Source organism: Anser anser (genome assembly GCF_964211835.1).
Source record: "Anser anser genome assembly, chromosome: 9".
Classification (NCBI taxonomy): Eukaryota; Metazoa; Chordata; class Aves; order Anseriformes; family Anatidae; genus Anser; species Anser anser.
In genome coordinates this window covers 20,178,646-20,203,990 of record NC_139729.1, presented here as the reverse complement: position 1 = coordinate 20,203,990, position 25,345 = coordinate 20,178,646, and the positions used below count along the sequence as shown (strand labels likewise).

Sequence of the window (25,345 nt, the reverse complement as noted above, 5' to 3'; positions counted from 1 at the left end):
AAAGATGCTGTCAAAATGGTGTATCATTCATTAAATGGCTGTTGTTTCTTTTCCTCCAGAGAAATTATAAATCATTAGTGAAGTTCAGGATATTTTGGTCTGTATCTTTCAAGTTTGCTTGACTAACTGCTGGGCTTCTGTTTCCCATACTTTAATCATATATGTGATTATATACAATCATATTTTTGATTGAATATAACTTTTTTTATTCACCTGTTTTCTGTAGGAGCAGAAAAGAGTTCTTTGCTTCAACAAAAACTTAAATTTGGTGCTGTTGACTCTAAAAATCACATATATACGATAATGCAACTCTCTTGTAGCAGTTTTGCATACTTTGAGAGTACTTTAAGAGGTTTCTAAGTTTTAAAGTTCTTCTGCATGGTTTTCTTCTGATACTGGCAAATTAATTGTTTCATGGAAAAGGTAGACTACGCAGGAGCACCACAGATGTAAAATTCGACAAATATCTAGATTCATTTTTTGCTGTTTGACAGCTTGATGTTACTAGATCATGATGTAAATATAGCTTTTTTCTACTTGGTAAATTTATGTGATTAAATTGTTTGTTTCTGCTGTTGATTTTAATAAATATGAACAACTCTTTTCTTGATATTTCTCAAAGTAATTTTTATTTCCATTTTCAGACACTCTATGACAGTGTATACCTGACCTTGTACAATATCTGTTTCACTTCCTTGCCTGTCCTCATCTACAGTCTTTTTGAACAGCATGTGCATCCGCATGTATTACAGAGTAAACCTGTGCTCTATCGGTATGTATATCCTACATACATCACAACAGCAGCATACCATTTAGAACAGTGATATCTGTAGAAGTCTGAACTTGCTACTACACATTCCTTTTATCTGTAATTTATGTAATTTTCAATAATTATCCTCGAGAGGAAGTACTACAGCTACAGTTTTCATCCCAAAAGTTAATCAAAATTAGCATTTTAAAGAGAAGTATCTTTTTATTTTACTCATGTTAAAGCTGGAAGAGTTGAATACTTGGTCAACTTATATGATTGGCAGCCTTCTCCTGCATTGCATGGAGAAGGTGAAAAACACTCAAACATGAAAAATGAAAAACTAAGATACAGTAGTTAAGGAATCACTGCAAAAAATGCTTTTCTAAGAGGGGAGTTGTTTTCCTGTGGAATTAGATATCCTCCCAGTGGTAGAATGTTGCACTGCATACTGCTTATTGGAGAAAAAAGTAAGTATTTTTGTGAAAAAGAGATGTCTCTTAGATGTGCCTCTTTTCATGAAGGTCTTCTAGACAGGATAATGGGCAAGTATCAGATCTGGCTATTTCTTCTCTTGCAATTCCACATGTAAGGAGAAGAATTCTAGTTTGTGCTAGTTCGAATTTGACCCATAAGACAAAATTTACGTTGATGATCCCTGCATACGCAGAGTCATCTCAGAATTCTTTTTGCTCATAATTTACATAATTTTTTTTTCATATGTTGGCATTCATTAAGCATATCTTGGTGCAGTTGGAAGTTACATTTATTCAAAGCAGTAGCAGTCATGTAATGTGAATAGCTGATGAGTTGTATAAAGACAATCTGAAATCCAAAATCTTTATTTCTGCAGAGACATCAGTAAAAATGCTCATCTAGGGTATAAACCATTTCTTTACTGGACGATCTTGGGCTTCTTTCATGCATTTATTTTCTTTTATGGCTCGTATCTTCTAATGGGAGAAGACACTTCACTGCTGGGAAATGGCCAGGTAAAATGTCATGAGAATTGTTCCCCAATTGTATTTTTTGGTGATATTTTGTAATGTGTTTTTTTATTCAAAATCCTTTTGTCAGAAAAAATCTAAGATGTTTTTGATTTTATCAACTTTATAAATACTAAAGATGCTTTACCGTTCATCATGCGTGCTCTCAAGAGTTACAGTTTCCCCACTTTATGAAATACAAGACTTGTCAGAAAGCGTATGTCCATAAAGAATGGTTCTTTAAGTTAGTCATCTTAATTTTTTTTTCTGTTAATGTCATAATTATTCTGTAAAGCAGAACTTATGTTTATTCATTCAGAACTAATTTTGAGTAGAACTAATTTGCAGCATCAATGTTTTCTCTTGAGGATCTGTTATAAAATTTGGCAACTTTCAGACTTAAGCCTGTTTTAAAGCTTCTTCTGAAAATAAATTGTTTAATTAGAATTTTTAATAAATAAGTGCTATAAGCTCCTTTTAAATTATACTTTTTAGTTGAATAAATATTTTAAAGACAATAACTTAAAGAAATCACCAAATACTGATTTGAACTCGTGTTTTAATGATGTCAAAGTTGAGAGGGAAAGTCATATAAAAAAAAAAAAAACAACAACAAAAACCACTTTAGATGAAACCGTTAGAATCATTAAGGTTGGAAAGGCTTTACAAATCTGCTTTCTCATTAGACAAGTTCAGAACAACCTGATTCTTGGTTACTCATAAAACTGTTAGGGATAGTGATCCAAAAGACATTTGCATCACTCCTTATGCTGTTTTTACTACTGACATGAGGTGTGTGCTGATTTTCATGTAGCCCTTGGTAGAGTTGCAAGTTATGACACTTGGTCTAAAAATAGCATTATGTTGTTTTCACACTGGTCTGCTGATGATAGCTTGTGCCCATTCCCTTAGGAAGTTTAGCAGGAAAAAGGGTTTCCATGTAATGATGAACAGGCAGTGGTCAAAAATTGGACTGACTAAAATCAGAGAGCATGTGCATGGGTCATTAGCATCCTTGCAGAGAAAGGAGCAGTAAAAGGGGGAATGAAGCAGCTGTCTGGAGTACCTATTTCATCATGAGATCATATAAGAACCTTAATGTGGTTGTGCTTCAGACTAAAATGTCTTTGATAACTGAGGTGTGGATGTCCTCTGCTGTCATCTGTTACAAGCTGTGTGACTTTGAAATACTTGCGAGTTGGTAAAGGACCTTCAGTATTTTTCTAATCGAGTCATTTTGTGCTATGAGTCAGTGCCTTTCTGAGCATCTGTCTTAGTTGTGAAGACACCTTACTTCAAAATTGCTTAGTGAACATCTACAAAGCAGAAAGATGCTTTTTAACATTGTATATAGTAATAATTGTTTAGTTTAGGGAACAAATTATATTCTGTAAAACTAAACTAAGTGCAGTCTTCATGGAGAAGGTTCTCTTATCGTTTCTTGTACGAACTAATCTCTACTGAATGAGAATCTTTGAAGTACAGCTTTCACATTAGTTTTTCACGTTTTCTGTGATGTGACCCAAAAAGAAGTCTTAGTATGTATTTGGAGATACTCTACTTTCTGTGGGCTTGCTAAAAGATGTTTATTTGAACTGGTAGAATTGGGTGTTGCATAAAATAAGTTGTAAGTATGTGCCTGAAAAAGCCAAGAGTTAAGGGAAGAGAAACTTGTATACTGCTGAAGTGCTTTCTTGTAATAGTCCTCAAGAAGTGATCACTTTCCAAAAAAGTGTGATACAATGCAATGTCGGGACGAGGCAGTGAACCAGCAATTAGCCTTATTTTTTCGTTCTGAGTTCCAAGTTTGGAGCAAAGCAGAATAGAACAGTACATAATTTTTAAATGATGGTGGTTTGTTAGGCTTACATCAACACATTGTGCAACAACTTGATCTTTTAGTTCTTTTTTCTCCCCCCTTTTTCATGCTGTGCATGTCGTCAGCTATTGAAACCTAACAGGCAAATGGTAAGAGCGTAGAAGAGGAGGAGATACAAAACATTGTATCTGTTACTTCACAGGATTAAAGGATGCAGCATCCACAGTGTAAATGTGTTCAAAAATAAAATGGTGGCAAGAATCTGTTCATGTTTTTCATTCTAACTCCGTGACCGTTTTAGAACAGTGTTAACAAAGACACTTTCTTTCACAGGTCACTCTGAAGCAGTAGTCTAATTTTATTTCACGATTATTATTGCAGCAATTAATAGCAAGCATGCTGTTAAATGCTTCATATTTACTTTTTACACCAAAAGTAGGCTTCACAAGATGCATTTTAACGAAGATTTGTAAAATTGTCTGTAAATTCAGACTTACAGCTGCCTTAACTTTTCACCCATGTATAAAGATGAGAAAAGCAGTTGTGAGATCTCTGATAAGGTTGTTGGGATTTTTTTTATTTTTATTTTTTGTCAGAGCTCTGTAACAAGGACTACAACTGTGCAAAACCCTTTTCATGCCCCTGTGCTGTACTAACCAGTCCAATCTAGGATGACTTTGCCTGTCTGCATGTAGTCCCTTTGTCCTTGCTTGCTTAGTTTGTTGCTGGTAAATATTGAGGTGAGGGTTTGTTCATTTTTAATGTGGTAGTGATTGGAAAATAAATAAATGAAAAAGCAGTCTTTGGTTTCTGTATTGAGACTGCTTGCAAAAGCAGAGTAGTTGGACGTGTATAGAATGGCGTGTGTCTGAGTGGCATGTGGGTAGAGAGATTACAGACTCACATCCCCGCTTGGTGTCAGAGCTGAGATATTGTTGTTGTAGAACTTGTTCAGAGTTTTGATAGTCTAACTTACGTGGGCAAGAGAATACAAAAGTGACTGATGCAGCGTTTTAGAATTGAAGCTTAATTTTGTGTTCACTAGCCTTGAAACAAAGTGTCTTTTCCTTATCATTTTCCTTGAAAAATATAATGGCACCATTATTTTTGAATTGTAAAATCGTGCTTGGGAAAAATGTGAACTTACAGGTGATGCTGCATGTTGAAAACTGTCTGAAAATGTTAAAACTGTAAGTGTTTAGCACTTATGTTAAAGTGAATACCTTCTACCTGATACTTGTTTTTGTTCAGATGCTTACATTTAATTGATCAATTTGGTATCTTCATTTTCCTATCATTTCATGTAATTATTTTGAGCTTTCTTCATCGTTTACATAGCCTTTATGGTGACTTGTTTTGAACCAGGAAGGAAGATGACTTGTAGATTGTTAATTTTGCTCCTATCATAAGCTATATTTTTTCTAGTAGTTTGTGTTGTATCCTTCTTGCTTTTTCATGATGCAAGCTTTGTCCACAGATTTGTTTCATTAGTATAGCAGACTTCAGAAACTTCTAACTTACCATGAATGCTTTGGCTGATCTTTTTTATTATTATTATTAATTCATTTTGGCCTTGCAATTTTCTTAGATGTTCGGAAACTGGACATTTGGTACTTTGGTCTTCACCGTTATGGTTATAACTGTTACGATGAAGGTATGTTACCATAATCTATGTGTTTGGATATATAGGCAACTATGTAATTGAACGATAATTTAAAATAGTTTTAAAAGTTATATGGAAGTAAATGATTCTTAAGAATTCCAGATAAGAGATTATTATTTTTTGTTTCATAGGCGCTCAAGATGTTTTTGTGTGTTACAATAATGTTTAGTTGTAACACAAGTGCAGTTCACACGCATGGTCAAATGACTTCCCACCAGTATTTGTCATTTTCCGTGAAGTATGAGGGGAATAGGGAAATTTATTGAAGTTATCTTTGTTTCAGATGGCACTAGAAACTCACTTCTGGACATGGATAAACCATTTTGTTACTTGGGGATCCATTGTATTTTATTTCATATTCTCCTTATTTTATGGGGGAATTATCTGGTGAGTTATTTTTTCTTCCTTTCTATAGCACATGTGATAAATGAAGTCATGAAAGAACACAGGTATTATGTTTTACTGTGTTGCTCTGAATTTTGTGACAGGTGTTGAAAAATATATTTCTAAGCTTACTGAGGCCATTTACCTTTGGTGATTCTTTTAGAAATGGGAGCCATGTTGCTAAACCGTGATGTGCTCAAGGACAGGGATTACTTGTCTCTGACAGCCGGTGATTATAAAGGCATTTCTGTTTTTGAAAAGTACATAGGGTTCCCGAAAGATTCTGTGTAGAAGGCAAATGCAACAGAAATGAGGATGCTGGTAAATCAGTAAAGTGATACATTTTTGCTTGTGTTTGGGGGACTTGGAGCTATAGGACACTGAGTGATTTGCTGCAACGTAGTTTAAAACAGATCATTTTCCTCTGAAGTTCTGTACCCTCCTTCCTCAGTGTTTCTTTGTAGGCCAGGTCCAGGAGATTGCTAATGTTCTTGGACAGCAAACAGTTGTACCTCTGTATCCGAAGAGACTTGTTGCTTGACATATATAAGGATACACTTGAGCTTGCCTGTACTTTACTTTTGTTTCTAGAAGTTCCTTTTAATAATTGCCACTTCTTTTAACTTCTCAGGCCATTTTTACATACCCAGGATATGTACTTTGTATTTGTTCAACTGTTGTCAAGTGGTTCTGCTTGGTTTGCCATAATCCTCATAGTAGTTGCTTGTTTGTTTCTTGATGTTGTGAAGAAAGTTCTGTACCGACATCTACAACCAACGAGTACTGAAAAAGCTCAGGTAATGTTATGCTTTTATATCTAGCTTCATCAATATGTGAAAGAATGCATTTGTTAAAATCTGTCTTGTAAACTAATTACTTTCCTGCGTTATTTTGTTGTCCTCTTATACTGCTGTCATGTTTAATGTATAAATGAGTGTTCTCATTTCAAAAGATAAATTTTAATTGAGAATTACCAAAATGAGAACACCATTTTACAAGGAAATGACATCTGTGCTTAAGTAATTGATAATATTAACAGTAGTAGACTTACTTATAGAGGGGTCATTCAGTCTTTTGCATCTCAGCTTGCAACTGTATAAGAGGATCATATATACCTGCTTTAAAATAGTAACTAAACTTATGTTTGTCTAGATATTAGAAGCTTTCTTCAACTGTAATTAACACTGAATAGTTCTTAAAATGTTGATGAAAACAATTTTAAATATTGCTTCAGTAGGACTTGTTTTAATTAGTATTTCTTAAATCTTGTTCGTATTATACATATGCCATGTATATGATTGCTGATTATGTAATTAAAGGTAATTACCCATATGGTATTTTTGTAAATTCATAGATGAGGCCTAAAGAAACACTGTGATAATAGAATCTTCCTCTTGCCTGAAACAGGCCACAAAAACTCCTTGAAATCATTCTTTTTGAAATTAAGCTCTCTTTTAGTTAAACGTCTCATCTGTATTTGAGTGTTTTTACTTCTTAGTGTACAGTATAGTACAGTACAGAGAAGTCATCTTCACCCACAATTCTCATAGTTACTCTCTCTGGTTTTATTTTTCAGCACTTTATCTTTGTATACCCTTTCTGATAAACTGTAAGTTCTTCCGTTAATGACTTTTTTGTTTTATTCACAGTTAGGTTTCTGATCAAGTTAATTGCTCTCTGACAGAGATTGAACTTGAATCTTTTGGAGGAGAAAAAAAATACCAACAACTTGTTTTCCATCACTTCCGTAATCTGTACCACTCCTCAATGTCTTAAATTTTGTATATCACCACAGGACACAATATTCCAGCACTGCTTACATCAGTGCCAAGTATGGAAATTATGAGTTGCTCAGCTGTATTCAGTTTACTAAATAATACAGGTCAATAACCTGTTATCTGCTGCATCTTTCTTATCTGCAAGAGTTTGTTTTCTTCCAGGTCATTGCCAAGAGGTCAGATAGCAGTAAAAAAAAAGACAGTAAATAGAAAAACATCCAGTTGACAAAGATAGCCCATATACAGTTGTCTTCTGAAAACTGTTGGCAGTTTTTAGTGTGTTTAATGTGTGCCATATTGATTTTTGTGGTGTCCTAGTTGCTTAATCCAAATTTTATTGAGCTATGTACACAGAACTCTTAACCACATTACATCAATATTGCTACCTTTAGTATTTAATCTTTAAATTACTTTGATGTATGTGCCTGTTCATTTACTTGAATTATATTACCCTTCTAATTTGTGTTTAAAAACATCCATGTGAGACATTCTCCTGCTGACAAACCTGTAGCTAGCCAAGATATCTATTAATCCCTTTTCAGAATTGGAATACTAGCTGCATTTTCCACTCTTGGAATTTAATAGCTGAAATCCAAGCTTTAATCCGAGCGGTTGTTCTTAAAAAAGCACTAGCTTTTAGAAGACTGCTCAGATTGACCTGCTAAGACTCCTGATTGCATGTTTGATTTAAGAGAACTTCTATGGTTGGTTACTTTGCTTCTTTTTTTTTTCCCTTAAAAACTTATAGCAATATTTATTGAACATTTCCTTTTCTTTTCTTTACATCAACTATTTCTGTTTGTCAGTGTATCAGTATGGTTGTTGAGGTTTCTCATGTCCCTAAAAAAAAGCACTTGCATTAACACAGCAAAAGCCCTCTTTTTTTTTCCCCCTCTAGCCTTTGCCATATATTTCTTATTTCATTCTCTTACTTTCAAAAAGATCAGGTTCAGTTTGTTTCAATTACAGTTGTTTTTATCAAGGACACAGTCAGGCTTCTTACCTTTAAGAAATAATCTTCATGGACGTTTAACACATTTCTGTGGCTATAGCTTAATTCATAGCTATGGTAATTTTGTTTTGTGCACAACCTGATTTTCCTTTTTCTCATTCTGCTTTGCCATTTGACATTGTCAACACCAAGCTCCATGTTTACTAAAGCACTGCCTTTTTCTGAAAACAACTAGCTCCTGACACTGCAAAGTTTAAGTATTTAAAATGTGATTTGACCAAAAATTTTTCAACAGCCAGCTGGTGGTTTCTCTGCATGCATCTGATAGCAAAATCACAGTTAAAAATGTATTTCCAAAAAGAAGTCACCTGTTTGTTGCTTTTTTGAGGTTTATTCTGTTGAGATTTTTCCCATTTTAATGTGACAGTTGGCCCTACAGAATTTCATAAGCTATTCTTGTAGTGAAGAAGTAGATGTAAGTGATTATATGAAAAAGTGACCAACTTATTTTTCACACTTACTTTCAGGAAGTAACAGAATGCTTCTTTCATTATTATACCTCATTAGATGTATTTAAAATTTGTGGTGAATATTTTTCTTTCAGTTTCAAGGCAGAGGAAATGACTCAAGCTTTCCGATAGAATGAGTTTGGAGAACACTTGTGTCCTAAAGCACCCTCTGTGCAACTGAATTATTTTTAATTATTCATTTTTAATTGTATGACTAAAGTAGTGTATTTGCATGTTGAGGGAAGAAAAGTTTAGTTTACAGTTCCTAAGTTTTTATTAGAGCGAGACAAATTGGTACATGAACTAATATTTACAGTTACTGATGTTTAAATTCATAGCTATTTATATTACTTCTTCCCTCCATTATTTAGATTGTAAAATACTCCCCTGAAAGCTGTGAGTGAAACTAACATGGCTTTCTTGACTGAAAATGCTTGTTCCAATTATTTTAATCTTTCAGAAACTAAGAGCGCACTATTTGTGTGAAATACGCACCTTAGTGCTCTGAATTGACCCAATCTATAGGTGTCTACATTACTCTATTGAGTACGTAAGCAACTTAATTTTAAATTCTTTAATTGGTGTAAGGTGATAGTATCAACAGTCACGGTTAAATGTTACGCTTAGATAACTTACTCCCAAGAGAGCAATTAAATTTAACCAGTATAAGGGAGAACCACTTTAGAAAGTGTTAAACTTTAAATGTAATTTTTCTATGTTATACAGTGACTTTAAGGAAAAAAATAAAAATCAGTGTCTTCCATGGGCTAGCATGAGTTGACTTCTATCGCAGGATGAGCTTGGTTAGATCTACCTTTCCCTTTTAGGGTGCCAGTGTCTTTTTTTGTTGTTGTTCGTTTTGGTTTAGGTTGTGTTTTGTTTTGTTTTTCTCCTGTGTTCCTAGCTTTCTTGCCGAGCTTGAAGAGAATACATCATATTATGTTTGACTTTGGTCTGCTGCCTTTGGTCTGTTACCCTGGTCTGGGTAATTTCTGACTATAGTTCTGTTCTTTCCCAACTATGGCAAGTTGGAGGACTTGGGCAGTAAGGAAAATCTGAATCAAAATATAAATCTTGTGGTAAATACCAGTCACAGCACTGTTGAGGAGACAAGGTAATACAGAATAAAGATGTCAGGTAAAGTATAGACATGTAAGCGTATAGGCCTTTGTCCTTAGTGTGAAAGCTGAGGTGCGCTCAGGTATGGTCCTCCCAAACAATAACTGGCCGTGATGATCCAGGAACTGTCTTAAAGGTACCAGGCTTGTGTTTCTGTATATAATGTGCATTCCACTTTTATAACAATGTCTTGTCCTGTGTCTTTCTCTTAGAAAATTACTGCTGCTACTGACTGACATGTATGTTCCATCCCTTCTCTGTCCAATTGTAGATGTACTCCAACAGAGTTGCTTTAAGTGACGAGTTCATCGCACTGCAGCCATTGTCCAGGGCAAGGAATCAGCTGAGCAAAATTAGGTAGAGTAGGAGGGACAGTTCCTCATCAACTCTTATGCATGCTGAAGGTGAACTAACTCAGTGCTGAGAGAGATGGGAAGAGGCATGAATGTTAGCGGGTTGAGAGGGCAATACCTATAGTGCAGATAAATTAAGTTTGGTATATTTCTTGGCTTTGCTCTGTGTTTTTGAGCCAAATGCTTCTCCTAAGTAGCATGTTGGACGTGCTTTGTTTTTAGGAACAAATATCCCTAGCATGATGCTCAACTTTTGGAATAGACCTAGCTCTTCTTGCATCCATTTTTAAATAATTATAGTTTCTAGCATGGTTATAATGCTTTTAATTTCTTCATGATCAAAATTAATAGTGCTTTTGCATGTTGGATAATTTCAGCTTCATCAGGCCGTGACAGGAAGGTCCATATATTTCAAGCAGCAGTTATTGCGAGTTGTTTGCCCATTTTAATTTGCTTTCACTTGTGTTGAAAGTGCAGAAAATGTTTTAAATTTGGGTGCATATGTACACTTGTGCAGCTAAGGCTTTTTGTGTTTGTTTTGTGCATCTATGAAGTGAGTGTTGTTTATTTTGACTGTTACATATTCTCAAATAACTTTTATACAAAGTTCTAGGAAATTATACAAGAAAAGATAAGTGTGCATGTGTAGCAGAGTTCAGTACATGAAACGCTATCAAATAACGATTCTCATTTGTAACACTGAAACATTCTTATGCATCAATAATGTCTTAACCTGTTTGATGTATTATCCCCCCCATATCTACATCTATATTATATGGTAAGACATAATGCAGAGAATTGATTTCTTTTACATAATTTGCAGGTAACTGTTGTCTAAAAGCATGAGAATGGATGCTAGGAGAACCAAGCAACCCATGTTTGGGGGGTTTGAGACACTAATTTACATTTTTTTAAATAAGGGAAAGTAGAAGAGATGAAGTTGTCATTGGAAGTGGTTAGAGTATTTTTAAATCAGTTAATTGAAACAATAAAAGCCCTATTAAAGGGGAATCAAAAAGAAAAAGCTTTATATTTTCTCTGAGAGTGGACTATATATTTGCAGGGAGAAATCTGAAGTGGCTATTCTGCTCAGATGGCTTATTAACAGGTTTTAGCTGTTATTTGTCACACTGTGAAAACACATCAGGATTTCTGCAATTTAGGTTGCCAAATGCCCCAGGGAGGCATTGTTTTTTAAAATTTAGCACTTACTAGCTTTAAAGCAGAGGCAAAAACTGCAGTACAGCTACCTCTTCAATTTTAGTGAACTTAGGACTTGGCTTTCTCTAGTTCTTTATTAGTCTTCAGATGAAGTTCAGAAGCTACTCTGTGGATCCTTACCTAAAGTAGTGAAAGGGGAAAATTGGTAATAGGGGTTTTGTGTTACTTGTAAAATACGTATTAAAAGCCTCAAAAGCAATATAGTGCCAGGTTTAACTGACCTATGCCATGTTCTGAGAATGTGCTTAGTGTTCTGTTGATATACCAAAGCACAATACCTTTATGAATGCAAATTAAAATATATGTGATGTTGTAATCAAATTTTATGGGGATGTCCAAAAAAGTTCAAGTTTATAAAACATTTGTGGTGTACACAGAGTTGAGAGTTTGGGGTCTTCTAAATGTCCCTGTGATTTCTATAAGGCAGAAATGCACTCTTGTGCATGCCTGTTAAACTCTTACCTCTGAACTATAATGTCATTTTGTAGCTTGGGATGAAAAGGAAATATGACAGCACAGGTCAGGTGCAGGCTTTATGCTTATCCAGAGACGGATGACTGAATACTTGAAAAAATTCCCTTTTCTTTCCTCTATAGCTGTCTCTAGTTAGTGGAACATGTCAAATTCTATCTTGGTCTATTAACTGGGCCCCATTGTATCTCATTTCTGTTTTTTCTTTGTAAACAAAGTTTTGTGTGTGAGGTTTGTGTGTATATGTTTAATGTCTCTGCTTCATAAGAACTGTCAAATCTTAATCTGCATGCGAGACGTGTTGCTCAGATACATGTTCTAATTCTAATCACAGATTAAATTAACTATGTTTATAGAGGCTTTTACATTTTGACAGTGTATTACAATTGTGCACAGTGTCAGGGAAACAAAAAACACAGACAAGATTTTTATTTACAGGGAAGGCCGTTAGTGCATAACATATCTAGGACTCTTAAACTGGAGCGTTTACCTTAGCATGAGACCCTGTTCTTTCTTCATCTGCCCTCCCATGATTCTGTTGTTGGCTTGTTTTCCTTTCATCTCTGTAGAGACCTGCTTTCTTTACTTGTCTCCATAACTTCTGGCCCTGTCTTTACGGCCTTCATTACTTGTCTGTATTTTTTCCTCTAGTTGCTGTTACATAGGATTCCTCTCCTAATAGCTATCATATGTGATCTAGACCAGCTGTGTAGAAGTCAGAGCAGAGAGTTTTCTGTTCCTTTTGTACATTCCTTACAGAAACCACATAACTTCCAAAAAGACTATGCAAGCGTACAGTAGTGAAATATATCAGAACACCATAATTTGTTAAACTTTGAACAAACTTTGTCTTCCTTTACAGGTTTGTATAGTGTGTTAGCATAGTGTGGTGCTGGTCTGTGAGCTAATCCACAGAACCTATCATAGGAAGAGGGAATCAGTGAGAGAGTAGACTTTTCATATTGATTTTCAGTAACAAAAGTGCACATATGTACTTACCAGAAGATACTTTTTTCTAATTATTTTGAAATAATTGAAAAAAATTGGCATTTGTAGGTTTACTTGATTTGAAGAAATGAAGAGTAGAAAAACTAGAAAAATGTTGAAAATGTGAGTTCCAATGAAGTTGTTAGATGTCAGTACTCTTATTCTTTTAAAGTTCTAAAGCTTTCTATTTGTCATGTTGGTATACAGTATGTTATGAATTAAAAAACAGAAGTGATCTTTAGAAAAGGGAGTTAAGTTGCAACTTAATTGTGGATTAGCAATAGCTATATCATATACCTTCTTAAATGTCCATATGCCATCAGACACGTTGGTAGTTAGCACCTGGGCTCAGGAAAATACCCTGCAATATTCTTACCTTGATGTGCATGGTAAAATATATTTCCTGTTCAGCAAAGTCCCAACTGCATATTTCAGTGTGATTAAATGTTTAGTTGAAATGTCTGTTATGTTGCATATCGAACATCATGTAGTAAGATGAACAAATTGAAATGATCCTTGCTGTTGGAGAAGGAGAACTAAACCTCAGTCTGAAAATTTGAAATAGATTTCAGATTTATTTTTTCCCCTTCTGCAGTCTGTGGTGCACAAAAAGACCAAACTTTTCTAATATTTGTGCGCTGATAAACCATGTGTTTTACCAATTAACTTGAAAAAAATGCCTCTTCCATGTAAATGTGCCCTGTTCTCAAGAACAGATCTGTAAAATGAAGGTTCATGTGGTAACTGTTTTAAAGCAATGCAAGCATGGTGCTTTATAAGATCTGTTGCTTTTCTGTCCTTCTAGATGGAAGAAGATAAGGGTTCAGTCAGCTCAGCATGTGACTTTGCTGAAAGCAAGCACAGAGGGGAGGACAATAGGCAACTGCTAGATCCATCTAGCCTACAGGACAGTTCTTACGTTCACTAGGTAGTACTCCCACTCTACCCTACTGTGTGTGTATATATATATTTATAAATATCATTTTATAGACAGTCATGGAGCCATCTCCAAGATGCAAGTTTTCTCGTAGATACCAGAAATGTGGGTATCACAGTATGTGGGTCTGATTTTCTTTATCAAACTAAATCACTCTTTAATTCAGCATTTCAACTGTGTTTTTCATTTATTACATGAAATGATCTGTTATAATATCCCTTTTGTTATGGTGATCCAATATCTTACCTCATGAAAAGACTCTGTTTGCAGCCCAAATATGAATAACATCAGATATTTCTCTGTATGTATTGATTTTGTAAGCATTGGCTCACCTCCCTTTTATCTCTTGAGGGTATGTTTCAGGTCTTTGGAGATGATTATGCTCTGCTGCGTTACCATGCCATATTTTACTTTGATATAGACCTATGATTGTAACTGTCTGCCACAGAGAGAAAAGTGGGAAGAGCTCTTTAGCATAATATAAATATCATCCTTTCATACAGTGGGCATAGATACTAAAACCCACGTTCTCCAGGCAGTGATACCCAACATATGTACACATAAAATAGAGTTTATGTTGTGTCCTTAATGCATGTCCAATATTACTTTGCACTTAGATGTGAATTTGATAGAACATAAATGTTTTGTGCAGGCTTACATAAGGTCAGATCTATTATTTTTTTAAAAGGATCATATGAACTTCTCCATAAATCATGGTTCAAGTATGATCCTAGCTTTCAGTTAGCCTCTAACTTGAGAGGAACAAAGGAGATTCTACTGCAGAGGAGCGACCATGCCTCCAAAACCAGAACCAAAGGTTCCCTCCTTGAGAGCTAGTTTGCATGACTCCTGGTTCCTCTTTATGCCAGTCTTTTAATAACATCAAGGACTGCTCTGTGTCAGGACTTTTGAAATCTTAAGTGGAGGAATGTTCAGAGTTTGTTTTGCTGTTAACACAACAGTGAAGATCACCGTATATGTGGCAGAGAGCTTGCTTTCTGACCTCCTGCTAGGAATTCCTTCTGCTCTGTGTAATTTCTTGTCTAGTACTCTGTCAGCACAATAAGAAATTGCCGTGAAGGTTGTACTTGCTTTCACTGCAATACTGTAAATTATGCTGTTCCTCGTCATGGTATCTTCTGTGACAGCACAGTTGTGAACTGTACTTGGATTTCTTGGATTTCCAAAAGTCTCCTGTTTCTTTTGGCTGCCTCTTCATTCTAGAAAAGGAGTTGTTCTGTTAGGAAGCTGTAATCTGTCCAAGTTGCCTGGGTTTTAGGGGATTAGGAAGGAATGTGTCTGCTCGTAGTCGATGTCTGCTCAGAGAAACTGTTCTGAGAAACTCTGAGGTGTTAGTACTGGGCAAGAATGGGTGGCATGGAAGAAATTGGGTTTGGAAACCAAAGTCTTTCAGACAACAGTCATTTACTTTCAGTCACATGGTGAAGAGTCGGGGAACGTTCTTCAAACTGAGCGGTGTCCTGCTATAGGTTAAGATGCCTTTTCATGGGTTTCCTCATTCACAGGTGTCTGAGAGTGAGGTAAGAATAAAAGGTGCTTAAAATTAGCCTGCATGTGTGGCAGTTGTTTGACAGGATGCTGTCATGTAGAGTTTTTAAGTAAAATCAGAAAGAATCCCCACACTCTGCTTACTTCCTTTTGGAAAGAATGCTGAAATCAGTTTTGGATATTCTCTGTCCAACAGTGCTAATTTTCAGTTGGATTTCAGTTGTTGCAGTTGACTAGTGTTCAAAAATAATAGAGGAGTACAGCAATAAGGTGGCATTTAACTTTATCCAATACATCTCTGTGTAACTTTCATTTTGTTTGGGTCCTTTTCTCATATGCTAAGAATGAACAATAGAAAGTTTGTTATACTAATGCTGAATTGCTCTTCGTACTGACATAAGCTTGACTAAACCTTTTTAGCATCCGTCTGATTTGTATCTAGAGAAGATTTTCACAAAATTAGGAATTTGCTTTTGTTCCTTGCAAAGCCAAGGATGTGTGTACCTATGGTTATGATAGGATCTAAATTAATATCGGAAGTTGCGTTCTACACTTCTTGAGGAATAATGAATACTTACAATCACATTGCTGCACTTTATTCTGTAGCCTTGATTTGAAGCTTTCTCTTGATAGATTTTGCTTAAAAAATACACCAGCAGATTGTATAAGTTGTTGTACCTCTACTGAGGTTAATCAAGGCTGGACAGTTTAAACTGCATGAGGCTCTGCTCCAGAAATTCATTATAGCTATAATACAGAAAATTGCTAACCAGTTTATTTTTATCATTAAGCAGAAATGGTGTTATACAATTTCCATATGCTCAGCAAGGCTGTGTTTTAAACCTTGGGAATGTCAAATGTTAATGTTTATAGGCCTTGGGAAGGGAAATGGTGAACATCATTGTAGTTCTTCAGTAAGACTGAAAAATATTCAACACATTAACTTCAAGAAAACTTGCCTTTCCTAAGTTATTTCTGATAACATCTTTATTGCTAGAATTTGCAAATACTATTTTTTTTTTTTTTTTTTTTTTTTTTTTATATTTCATTCTTCCAGCTTACTGAGACAAGTTCAGGTATCAACTGCTTGGACTCCATGTGCTGCTTCTCAGATGGGGAAACAGCATGCACATCTGTTAGAAGAATGCTGGAACGACTAATGGGAAGATGTAGCCCAACCCGGGTCAACAGGTGTGGAATTTCTCTCAATAGCCTTTGCTGCAGACGATTCTCCTATAAACTGGAACCTGATGAGCCTGCAGCTATAGCTGTCTAGCAAACCAGCTGCAGGTTTTGTTTATTTAAGTAGGAAATGCGACACTTTATTGTACTTTATTCATCCTCAAAGATAAGTTTCTTGCTTCTTTTTGAGTGCTTTCTTTTGGGATGGGGAGGGGGAAAAACGGTTTTCAAAAAATTTCTGTTAAAATGTTTAGTTTGGCTTAGTACAAGTTCTTGCATTGTATCTATCATAATTTCTCTTGATTTTTTTTTTTTGTACATTCTTCTCTTTAGATAATCAAGCCTCGCTGCTGCTTTTATTCTCCTGTTTTATGATTTTTTGCCTTCACGAATCAGGAGTTTGTAAAGTCGAAAGACTTTTCCCCTTGGTTCTTGATGTACAACCTCCAAATATTTACCTTGGAGCTTGAATTACTCCTGAAGATATAGAAAAGGCTCACACCCCCTCCTTGAATATAACTTTATTGTTATAAGGAAAGTCTTTAATCTTGCAGCCATTGATTGATATGGAGATGAAATATTTTTGTAGTATAACTTTTATAATCTGTTTCTAAAATCAGTGTAATTGACAGAACAGAGCCATCAGGTTCTAAGAATTTTAAACATTTTTTCAGTTCTAGAAGGTATATTGTCAAAATCATGTGTGCCATTCCAAAGTATGTGCTAAATAAATCTTTTCCTTCACAAACCACATGTGAAACAAACCTCAGTGGGATAAAAGCATGTTAGAGTAATCAAATACTTCTGAGGAACGACACCGTTCTTGCAGTGAGCTAAACTGTGGGGGGAAAAAGCTCTTACTAAATCTGCTCATGTGCCATCTCCCCATTTCCAAATAGAGAGGGCTGTCTAACAAACACGGAAATATTTGGGGGTAGAAATAAAAATGGTCTTTTGTACATCGTAATCTCAATCCCTGAATGATATCATGGTCCTTCGTTGGTCAAAAGGCAAACCTGAAAAAGTTGCACTTCACGCGTTTTCAAGGAAACTCATTTTGTATTTGACACTGTCCCTTTTCATTAAAGGTCATGATATCATTCGTTCAGTATGAAATCTTTTGTGGGTAATTTTCACTGACAAGCTTTGTCAGTTCTGATTTTGCCTTTAGGTATTGACGTGATATGTAGTACATCCCTGTTTTGAACTCTTGTGTTGAACGCCGTGTCTGTGGTTTCAGTTGGTTTCTCTCATTTGGCTTGCTTATGAAATTTACTCAGCATTTCTACAAATCTAGGGTATGATTATGCAAAATGTTTCATTCCATATGAAAAATGAACTGTTATGATGAATAAGTACATTTTTAATTAAATTCTTGCTGTATAGAAGGCGGGCATGATGTGTAAAATAAACAATTTAATAGAATTCTTAATCTACAAGATGAGCATTTAATTGGTCTAAAAATCAACATTTTGGTGGTATTTGCTCTAAGGTCTTGTGGCTTTTTTGTTATTTTGTTTGGGGTTTTTTTGGTGTTTTTTCACCACTTCTCTGTAAAACTGTGCTTTCCAAATGAAACACTTCTCGTGCTATTTATTTCATTTGTTGTTATCTAATTAGAGCAGATTTTTTGGTTAACATTTCCTTTAGTAATGTGTAGTTTTACAAGGTAGGTATTCTATGTTTCTGCAATGTATTTACACTTTTACGATTTCCTTTTTTCACGCAGTTTGATTTTCTTTAACTTAAAAATATTATTGAAGATGAATCATATTTGACAGAATATTAAGCATTTTTTGAAGATTGCTTTTTCTCAGGTTTCGTGTCTGTTTACCTCATGATTTTCAAATGAAGTTACAGCTAGCTAAATAACTTCAGAATTGTTAGAACATCGAAGTTAGTATTATGTTTAATGATTATGCAAAACTATAGTGGTGCTGCACTAGGGCTTGAAGCTGCGTAGCTTTTGCTTTTGCCTCTGGTTGAAATTTGAACCACTTTCTCATTTCACTTAACTTTCTGTACAGTAGAACTGCAAAGAAAACTTGTTGTTTCAGTCTTTTCTCCAGTGACTTCAGTTGCATCCACACAGCAACGTCACTTAAAACCTAGTCTAAAAGTTAAGACTGTTTACATTCTTCCCTTACGCTTGCCTTATAATATGTGAAAGTCTATTTATTTCTTAATGTACTAATTGGTTTGATCACATATGGCAGGTATAAGTTGAGAAATCGTGAAGGTTCAATTAAAAAAGCTATTTGGTGATTTAAAAATTCTTGTAAATTTTCTTGAGCTGCTTTCATTGTACTTAATAGGTGATGTCTTAGATCACAGTCACAAACAAGACAGTCTCTTGCATACTTACGCTGTATATAGCAGCTTCATATTCAACCAGGAGACAGCAGCAAATTGTAAGCATGCTGTGGCAATACTATGAGCAGTATTTTAAATAATATTGATGTAGATAGGTTGTGTTGTATTTTGTGCTCCTGATACTCTGTCAAATACGATATTCTGTCAAATATGATAACTGAACATGAAATCAAATATGGTATCAAATTTTGATAGAAATGTTGATGAATCAAATCTGTGCAAATGCTTGGAGTAGAGGGCTACAGGAATTTGGTACTTACTGCTTGTAAAATGTATTCAAGAAGTATTTTCTATAGTTCCGTTCACCAGTTAGAATATAAAATGTGTGGTGTAGTATGATGGAATGCATTTTTGTCTGTCTGTTCCATTAAATTGTCTGTCAGTTTGTCAGTCACTAAAATACTAAGAATGCTGGATCACATACATTCTTGTACAGTAGGGCTCATTAATGTGTTGTTGGCTGTGCCATTAGTAGTACTCGTATCAAGGCACTGCATGTAACAGTTCTAAAGAAACAGCAGATTTCTGACAGAGGCAAAATTGGAGGATAAGTTTGTTATACTTGGATTTCTTGCATTCCAACTCTTTATTTTTTTAGCTTTTCACATACAGTCCTATAATGTTGTTCAACCAGGAACAGTGGCCCCTCTGCAGTGTTTCTTCTCCAAAAGCAGTAATCTGTCCTTAAGAGACAGACATTGCAAGATCACTTCTGAATCAAGACTCATGACATGTTAGATAATTTTCCCGATGTCTTAAAATTTAACTTAAAAAATTTAACAGTAAGGGTTGAAATAAACTCATGGCTGCAGATGAGGTTTTGCCCACCTGTAACTTGAGACAGCACGGGCATTTAATGTTAGAACAGCAATCTACTGGCATGCTGTGGTTAGCTGTGCTTACCACAAGGCTTTACTAGAGTGACCTTAGGCAATCAAACCGTAGCGTTCACAGTACCTGAATTTACGTGTGCAACATTTGAGGTTTTTGTTTTTCTTTTTTTTCTTGAGGCACAGTACTAAAACTAGTTGGAAAGCTGGCCTATAAACCTCTGGTCATTTCAGTTTAAAGCAGTGAAAATATCTGTAGCTGAGAGTAACTTTACCTTTCTGGCAAGCATGGAATTTTTAATTACATAGTTGGCTATATTAACTATAGTGTACTTTCAAAGGTTTAAATGAATTGCAGGTTTTTACATAAAACTAACAGATTACTCTCTTAAAGAGCTACATTTGCCTAATCTCCTAACATTTTTATCTTTGCTTTCATAGACTTTGCTCCTTGCCTCTAGATTATAAATTCCCAGTCAGCCAAACTTTTCTTTTATTGTTACTTTAGATCATGGAGTTCATCGGATCCCTTCTATGCCAACGACAGAAGCATCTTGACTCTCTCCACAATGGACTCACCCACTTGTTAACAGGGACATTTGTAAATGCCTTGTGGAAGCCATGTGGTGCTCACATACCTATAGTAGGTTCTGAAGTGAGTTCAATGCTGCATCCCTGCCCTAGACAGGACTATAGCATGACTTAAAGACAAACTGTGGCTTGTCTTGTGGCCTAGCATAACAGTCATCTGGACTGTAATTGCTTCCAGTAGTTTTTCTAATCATATCTACAAGTTGCTAAATAATTTTTGTAAGGAATACGTTTACCTCTGACCATTTAATCTTTTTTTGTTACCATATTAGCAGATTGGAATCTTGTATTTGATATTTGAGACATTGATATAGCACAGCGTCAAAATCTTTCTTCTCCCAAATCCAAATGATTCAATAGATCTGAATTTGCAAAAATGAAATTTTATTAAAGTTTCATTTTTCATGATGACCCTTCACTTTACACACAGACGCTCACGCACTCATTTTGAACCTGTTTCTTACAGATGCTGTCTTAACGGTTTGCAAATCAATCTTGTTATTCCCATGGGTGGTTACTATAGTGTATAAACACTCAATACTTTTGAGAGTGAAATACAATTCAAGTATTTATGCTGGTGTATGAATGGCAATATATTAGTCATCACTGAAGAGCAGTTAGATTACAAATCAGTAATTTGGAATTGTAAGGGGTGTAACAGTTCACTTTTCTTGAAGTACAATTCAGAAGCCAGTCATCTTTTCTAATGCTCTGTGTTTTGTTATAACAATTCACGGACTTGACATGGAAAATTGGGAAGGAAATTGTGGATTGTGCAGGTGTCTCACTAGCATAAATTTTTTGAATGAGTAATCCTTTTAACGTTGGGGAATCTTTGCATGTTTTCTTTTTCATGTATTTATATTTGGTCATGTTGTACTTCAAAGATGCAATTAATGCTTAATTATCTTCATATATCTAAAGGATCTGAGACATTGGTGGCAATGTTTTGATACCTAAGTATGCCAATAAAAACAGATTGCACAGATGCAACTTTGAATGGTACATCGTGCAGGTACTTTATTTTTTCCTCCCCTCTTCTCTCACCAGTGTGTGTCTGGGTGTTTGGGGCTGCATAGCAACATCTGCTTCTTCATTTTGCTAAGATGGCTAAGCTTACTAGTTGTCTTAAACGTGGGAGATAAAATGGACGTGCTGCCACTAGGGATATAATAGAGCATTGTCTTAGGTAGTCTTCAGGTAGAGGCCAGTAAAAATGCTGCTGCTTCTGGATGCTTATTTGGGAATCCAGTTTGGAGTCAGTCTCTGACACTGAAGTCCCATCAATATTGTAAAAATCTTCGTCAGACAGCAAAAGATTAAATATATATATATGTATATATATATTCTTTGTGGAATAAACTGTAAATTGAACAGACTGTAAATAGCACCTGTAAGTAGTGTCTATGCAAACTTCGTAAGATTCAGTTAAGCCTAAGATCTGGGCGAAAACAGCATTAGCTGCTTTTACCCTGTCTGCACGAGTTTTTGCTGTTAGCTTAAGTGCTGTATCCCAAGCAAATTGTGTGGCGAAGACATCTTGATGTGACAGCCTAGTGGGGCCAGGGAGGGGTGTAATCCCTCTTGTTAAGATCATCCCAAATTCTCCCAGGTTCAACGAGCTGCAGGTGAGGTCCAGCTCTCCTTGTATCATGTTTTGGATGTTCCTCACCTATCAACAGGTCTGCTATTAATTGTTCTTGTTCATGGCTTTAACTGGTGTTATTTCAGTTCTCATGGAACTTTATTTTTTTGCATTAAGGACTGGCAGCTTCATTCTAAACTGAAGGCTGCAGATACTGCTGGATTTTCAAGATTTCATTGTTAAAGGCAATGTTTTTGTAGTAAATTGTCATTGCAGCCTTGTTTTTGAAAATTGTAGTGACTTGAACATGCAAGATATGAGGTTTTTGTCCTGCTGATATTAGATCAAGATCAGTTCACAGATAGAAGCCATAAAATAAGTTATGAAACAAGGAAAGAAATAGCAAATTTTCCTTTTAAATAAGTATTTAATTTAGTGTTCATAGTTCATACCAGGATATTTGTATCATGCCTTTGAATGCCTAAGTGTAGTGCTTGAAGCTTTCAGCTGTGTACTAGATCCCTACCTTGAATGAAGGAAATAAGAATGCTTCAGAATATCTTAACAGATCTCTGCTGTTTAGCTTTATCTTCTATGTCTGAACCACTATGTTTAACTTCTCAGAAGTACTTGTTTGTCCGTGTCAGCCATAGCATCCACTCGGTTTGTCTGACCATCTTAGGCCTCATTACCTCATCAGTATGTGTGGTTAGTGTATCGTGTATTGCAATATAAACTGTGGTTAACTTTGTACAGAAAAAGTTAGAGGCTCTGATAAACAACCCCACTCCAAGCATTTAGATCGGTTCAAGCTTTGTACATAAATAGATTTTGGCTTTTACCATACAAATATGTTGATTATATTTGCTCAAAAGAAGCACAGCCCTGTATTTGAAGAATAATTTACGTTCATTATGTGTTTCTTTAAAACCTTCCAACTCCTCTTCTCCCTTTTCCCCCTACTTTCCCTTTTCCCAGTGTTTGTAAGGTTACCGAAGAAACATGCATTTAAACAATTCAGGAAGAACTTAAGAATCCATCTGTCCGCCAAGGTATATTCCTCTATTTGCAGTAAATCTAAATCAGTAATTTCTCATTTAATGAGTGTAGAATTGGTTCACACAAGACCATATTTTTTTTGGTCTGAAAACTATTTTGGATGGAAGAAGTGACCATGTTTTTTGTAAGTACATCATTTGAATGAATTGAAGATCATTTGAAATTGCTCTTACTCAAAGATGAAATATTCTGTGTATTTCTTTGACAGTTAAAATGTATGAAACATTCACTGTGCATTGAGTACAGTATAGAATTCTTAACAAATAAGTTTTAAAAAAATGGAACTTACTTAGTTATATAGTTACATAGAACTCATCTCTCTGATTGAGAATTAACAGGTGAGGAAGAATTGGCCATAGAGAAAAAATTGTAGAATTATCTCTTGGCCTTGAAATCCATAACACAGGGCAGGAAAGCCTACAGTAGGCAGCCCAGTAAAGCAAGAGTGATTTTTGTCACCTTACTATGCAGTGTCTTTCAAGGAGCACCTTCTCCATATGCCACCCTGAGAGAACTGATTTGAGTTCTCAGCAGATTTTTTTTTCCTGTTCTGTAAAAATGGGGGTTTTGTTGTTTAGAAAAAAACATAGTTTTAGTTACCAGACTTACGCGTTATAAAGGGTGCAGTGAAAAGATGAAAAAAAAATATTCTGTATGTTTTTTAAGTCTGTGGGGGAAGGGGGTACCAAAAAATGCAAGAGAGGAAATGCTGAGAACTTTGGCTTCACATTTTCATAATGATTTGTTTTCTAATGCAAAAGATTATTTAAAAAAAAGATTATGCAACTTAGAATGAATATTAGGCAACTATAATTTCTTACCGAGAACCTTTAGTAATACTTTCAAACACTTTTTTTTTTAATGACTAACTTCTATATTGGAGAAAAAAAATAATCATTTTCTAGTGTTAGAAATGTCTCAAAGCTGTTCAGTCAGTAGTTATGTTATTTTTAAGTTTCATCTGACACTTCTAGACTTATAAATATTAGTGATGTTGGTGAAATTCAGGGTCCAAAAGTGCATAATCGTGCTTAACCATTTTTTTAGACTATGTTAGTCTCCTGCTGTAGAATAACTGATAGCTATGACACCATCGTAACTAAACCTGCTGCTGCATTGTTACACAAAACACGTTTTTTAAAAAAAAAAAAAAGATTCATTCCTAGAGCTGAGCGAACCGTTTGTCAGGGAAACAGACTAATTTTAGATTTTTTCCTAAATTATCTCCTATTTAGACTTTGTTCTTTGCAGCTATTTTTTTTCCTGTGATTCTTTTTATTGTCAGTTGTTTTGTATGTTCTTTGCTTCTGTTGTTTGCTTCCAGTGGCATGATCTGTCTGGTTTCTGCGCTGTATTTGAATGACTTAATTTATAAACAGGAGGAGGAAAGATTGGCTGCGCGTGGCTGTATCAGCTCTTGCCATCGATCATCTTAGACATGCATTTGCATCAGTATTTGCAAGGCTTCTGCTTTCCACAGATTTTTTCTACTGCTCCTAGAGATGCCAGAAATAACTTAGAGAGACCCTCTCTGCTGCCCAAGCTTCTGTGGCTTTCGTTAAAAGGAATATTCTCATCACTTTGAAGTATTCGCCTTGCTCTAGTTGTTGCCATGTTATGTTGTTTTACAGTAAGTATATAAAATTGTCATCATTGTAGATACGACTTTTTTGTTGCTTTTTTTTTCTGGTTTGTATAAGTGCGTGGACAAGAATAAAAATCTGAGGGGCCATGGGCAAAAGATAGCTATGTAATGTTAAATGGGAAGAGATGAAAAATACTGTAGCTTAGACCATAAAGTGTGACTTGCCTGAAAAAAGCCCTACAATACACCTAAATGTGCTATGGTGTATATTAATTTTTCCTTAGCAGATTTAAAGGGAATTGTTTGTTTATGAGCAAAGTCCAGTCATTCTTATTCTTTCTGCATTTTGGCAATGAGTTAAAAGATAACTATTCTCCTCTGTCTCAATTGTGTGGATTAAAAATGAGGATTGTTTTCAGGTACAAATAAGATATCATTTGCTAACTACAGTAAAGAATAGATTTTTAAAATTTCCAGTTATGGGGCCATTGGAGACTTCAGTTCTTATGCACAATTTAAAATAACAAGTTGGCTAGACTCCTGTTCTGTGAGATAACTTTTTTTTTTTTTAAGAAAAAAACTTGAATTTTAGCTTTGTGAGGAGCATTTGATGGTACACTTTTAACAATGTTGATCCTTAATTTTAGGCAACTAAGGGGCATTGACAGCTGGAAACTAGCAATAATTAGTACAAAGATTTTGGG

The 25,345-nt window shown here is 35.2% G+C and overlaps 1 protein-coding gene across 16 annotated transcripts in view; it reads left to right on the top strand.

The window, feature by feature from the left end:
• ATP11B (ATPase phospholipid transporting 11B (putative)) overlaps positions 1-24,712 on the top strand; it is a 61,529-nt gene extending 36,817 nt beyond the window's left edge. Inside the window, exons 24-32 of one of the 16 annotated variants that reach the window (XR_014588052.1) lie at positions 645-772; positions 1,602-1,740; positions 5,142-5,207; positions 5,500-5,603; positions 6,232-6,397; positions 10,230-10,315; positions 16,494-16,627; positions 22,976-23,049; positions 24,436-24,712. Coding sequence is in view for 10 of the 16 variants with exons in the window: in XM_083848415.1 (XP_083704541.1) it covers positions 645-772; positions 1,602-1,740; positions 5,142-5,207; positions 5,500-5,603; positions 6,232-6,397; positions 16,494-16,712 (822 nt within the window). In the remaining 6 variants the exon portion in view is untranslated. Of the gene's footprint in view, positions 1-644; positions 773-1,601; positions 1,741-5,141; positions 5,208-5,499; positions 5,604-6,231; positions 6,398-10,229; positions 10,316-13,795; positions 13,919-16,493; positions 18,044-20,329; positions 21,428-22,975 lie in introns of those variants that run through there. The other 15 variants (XR_014588053.1, XR_014588054.1, XR_014588055.1 and 12 more) reach the window with 15 other exon arrangements.
• The last annotated feature ends 633 nt before the right edge of the window (positions 24,713-25,345 follow it).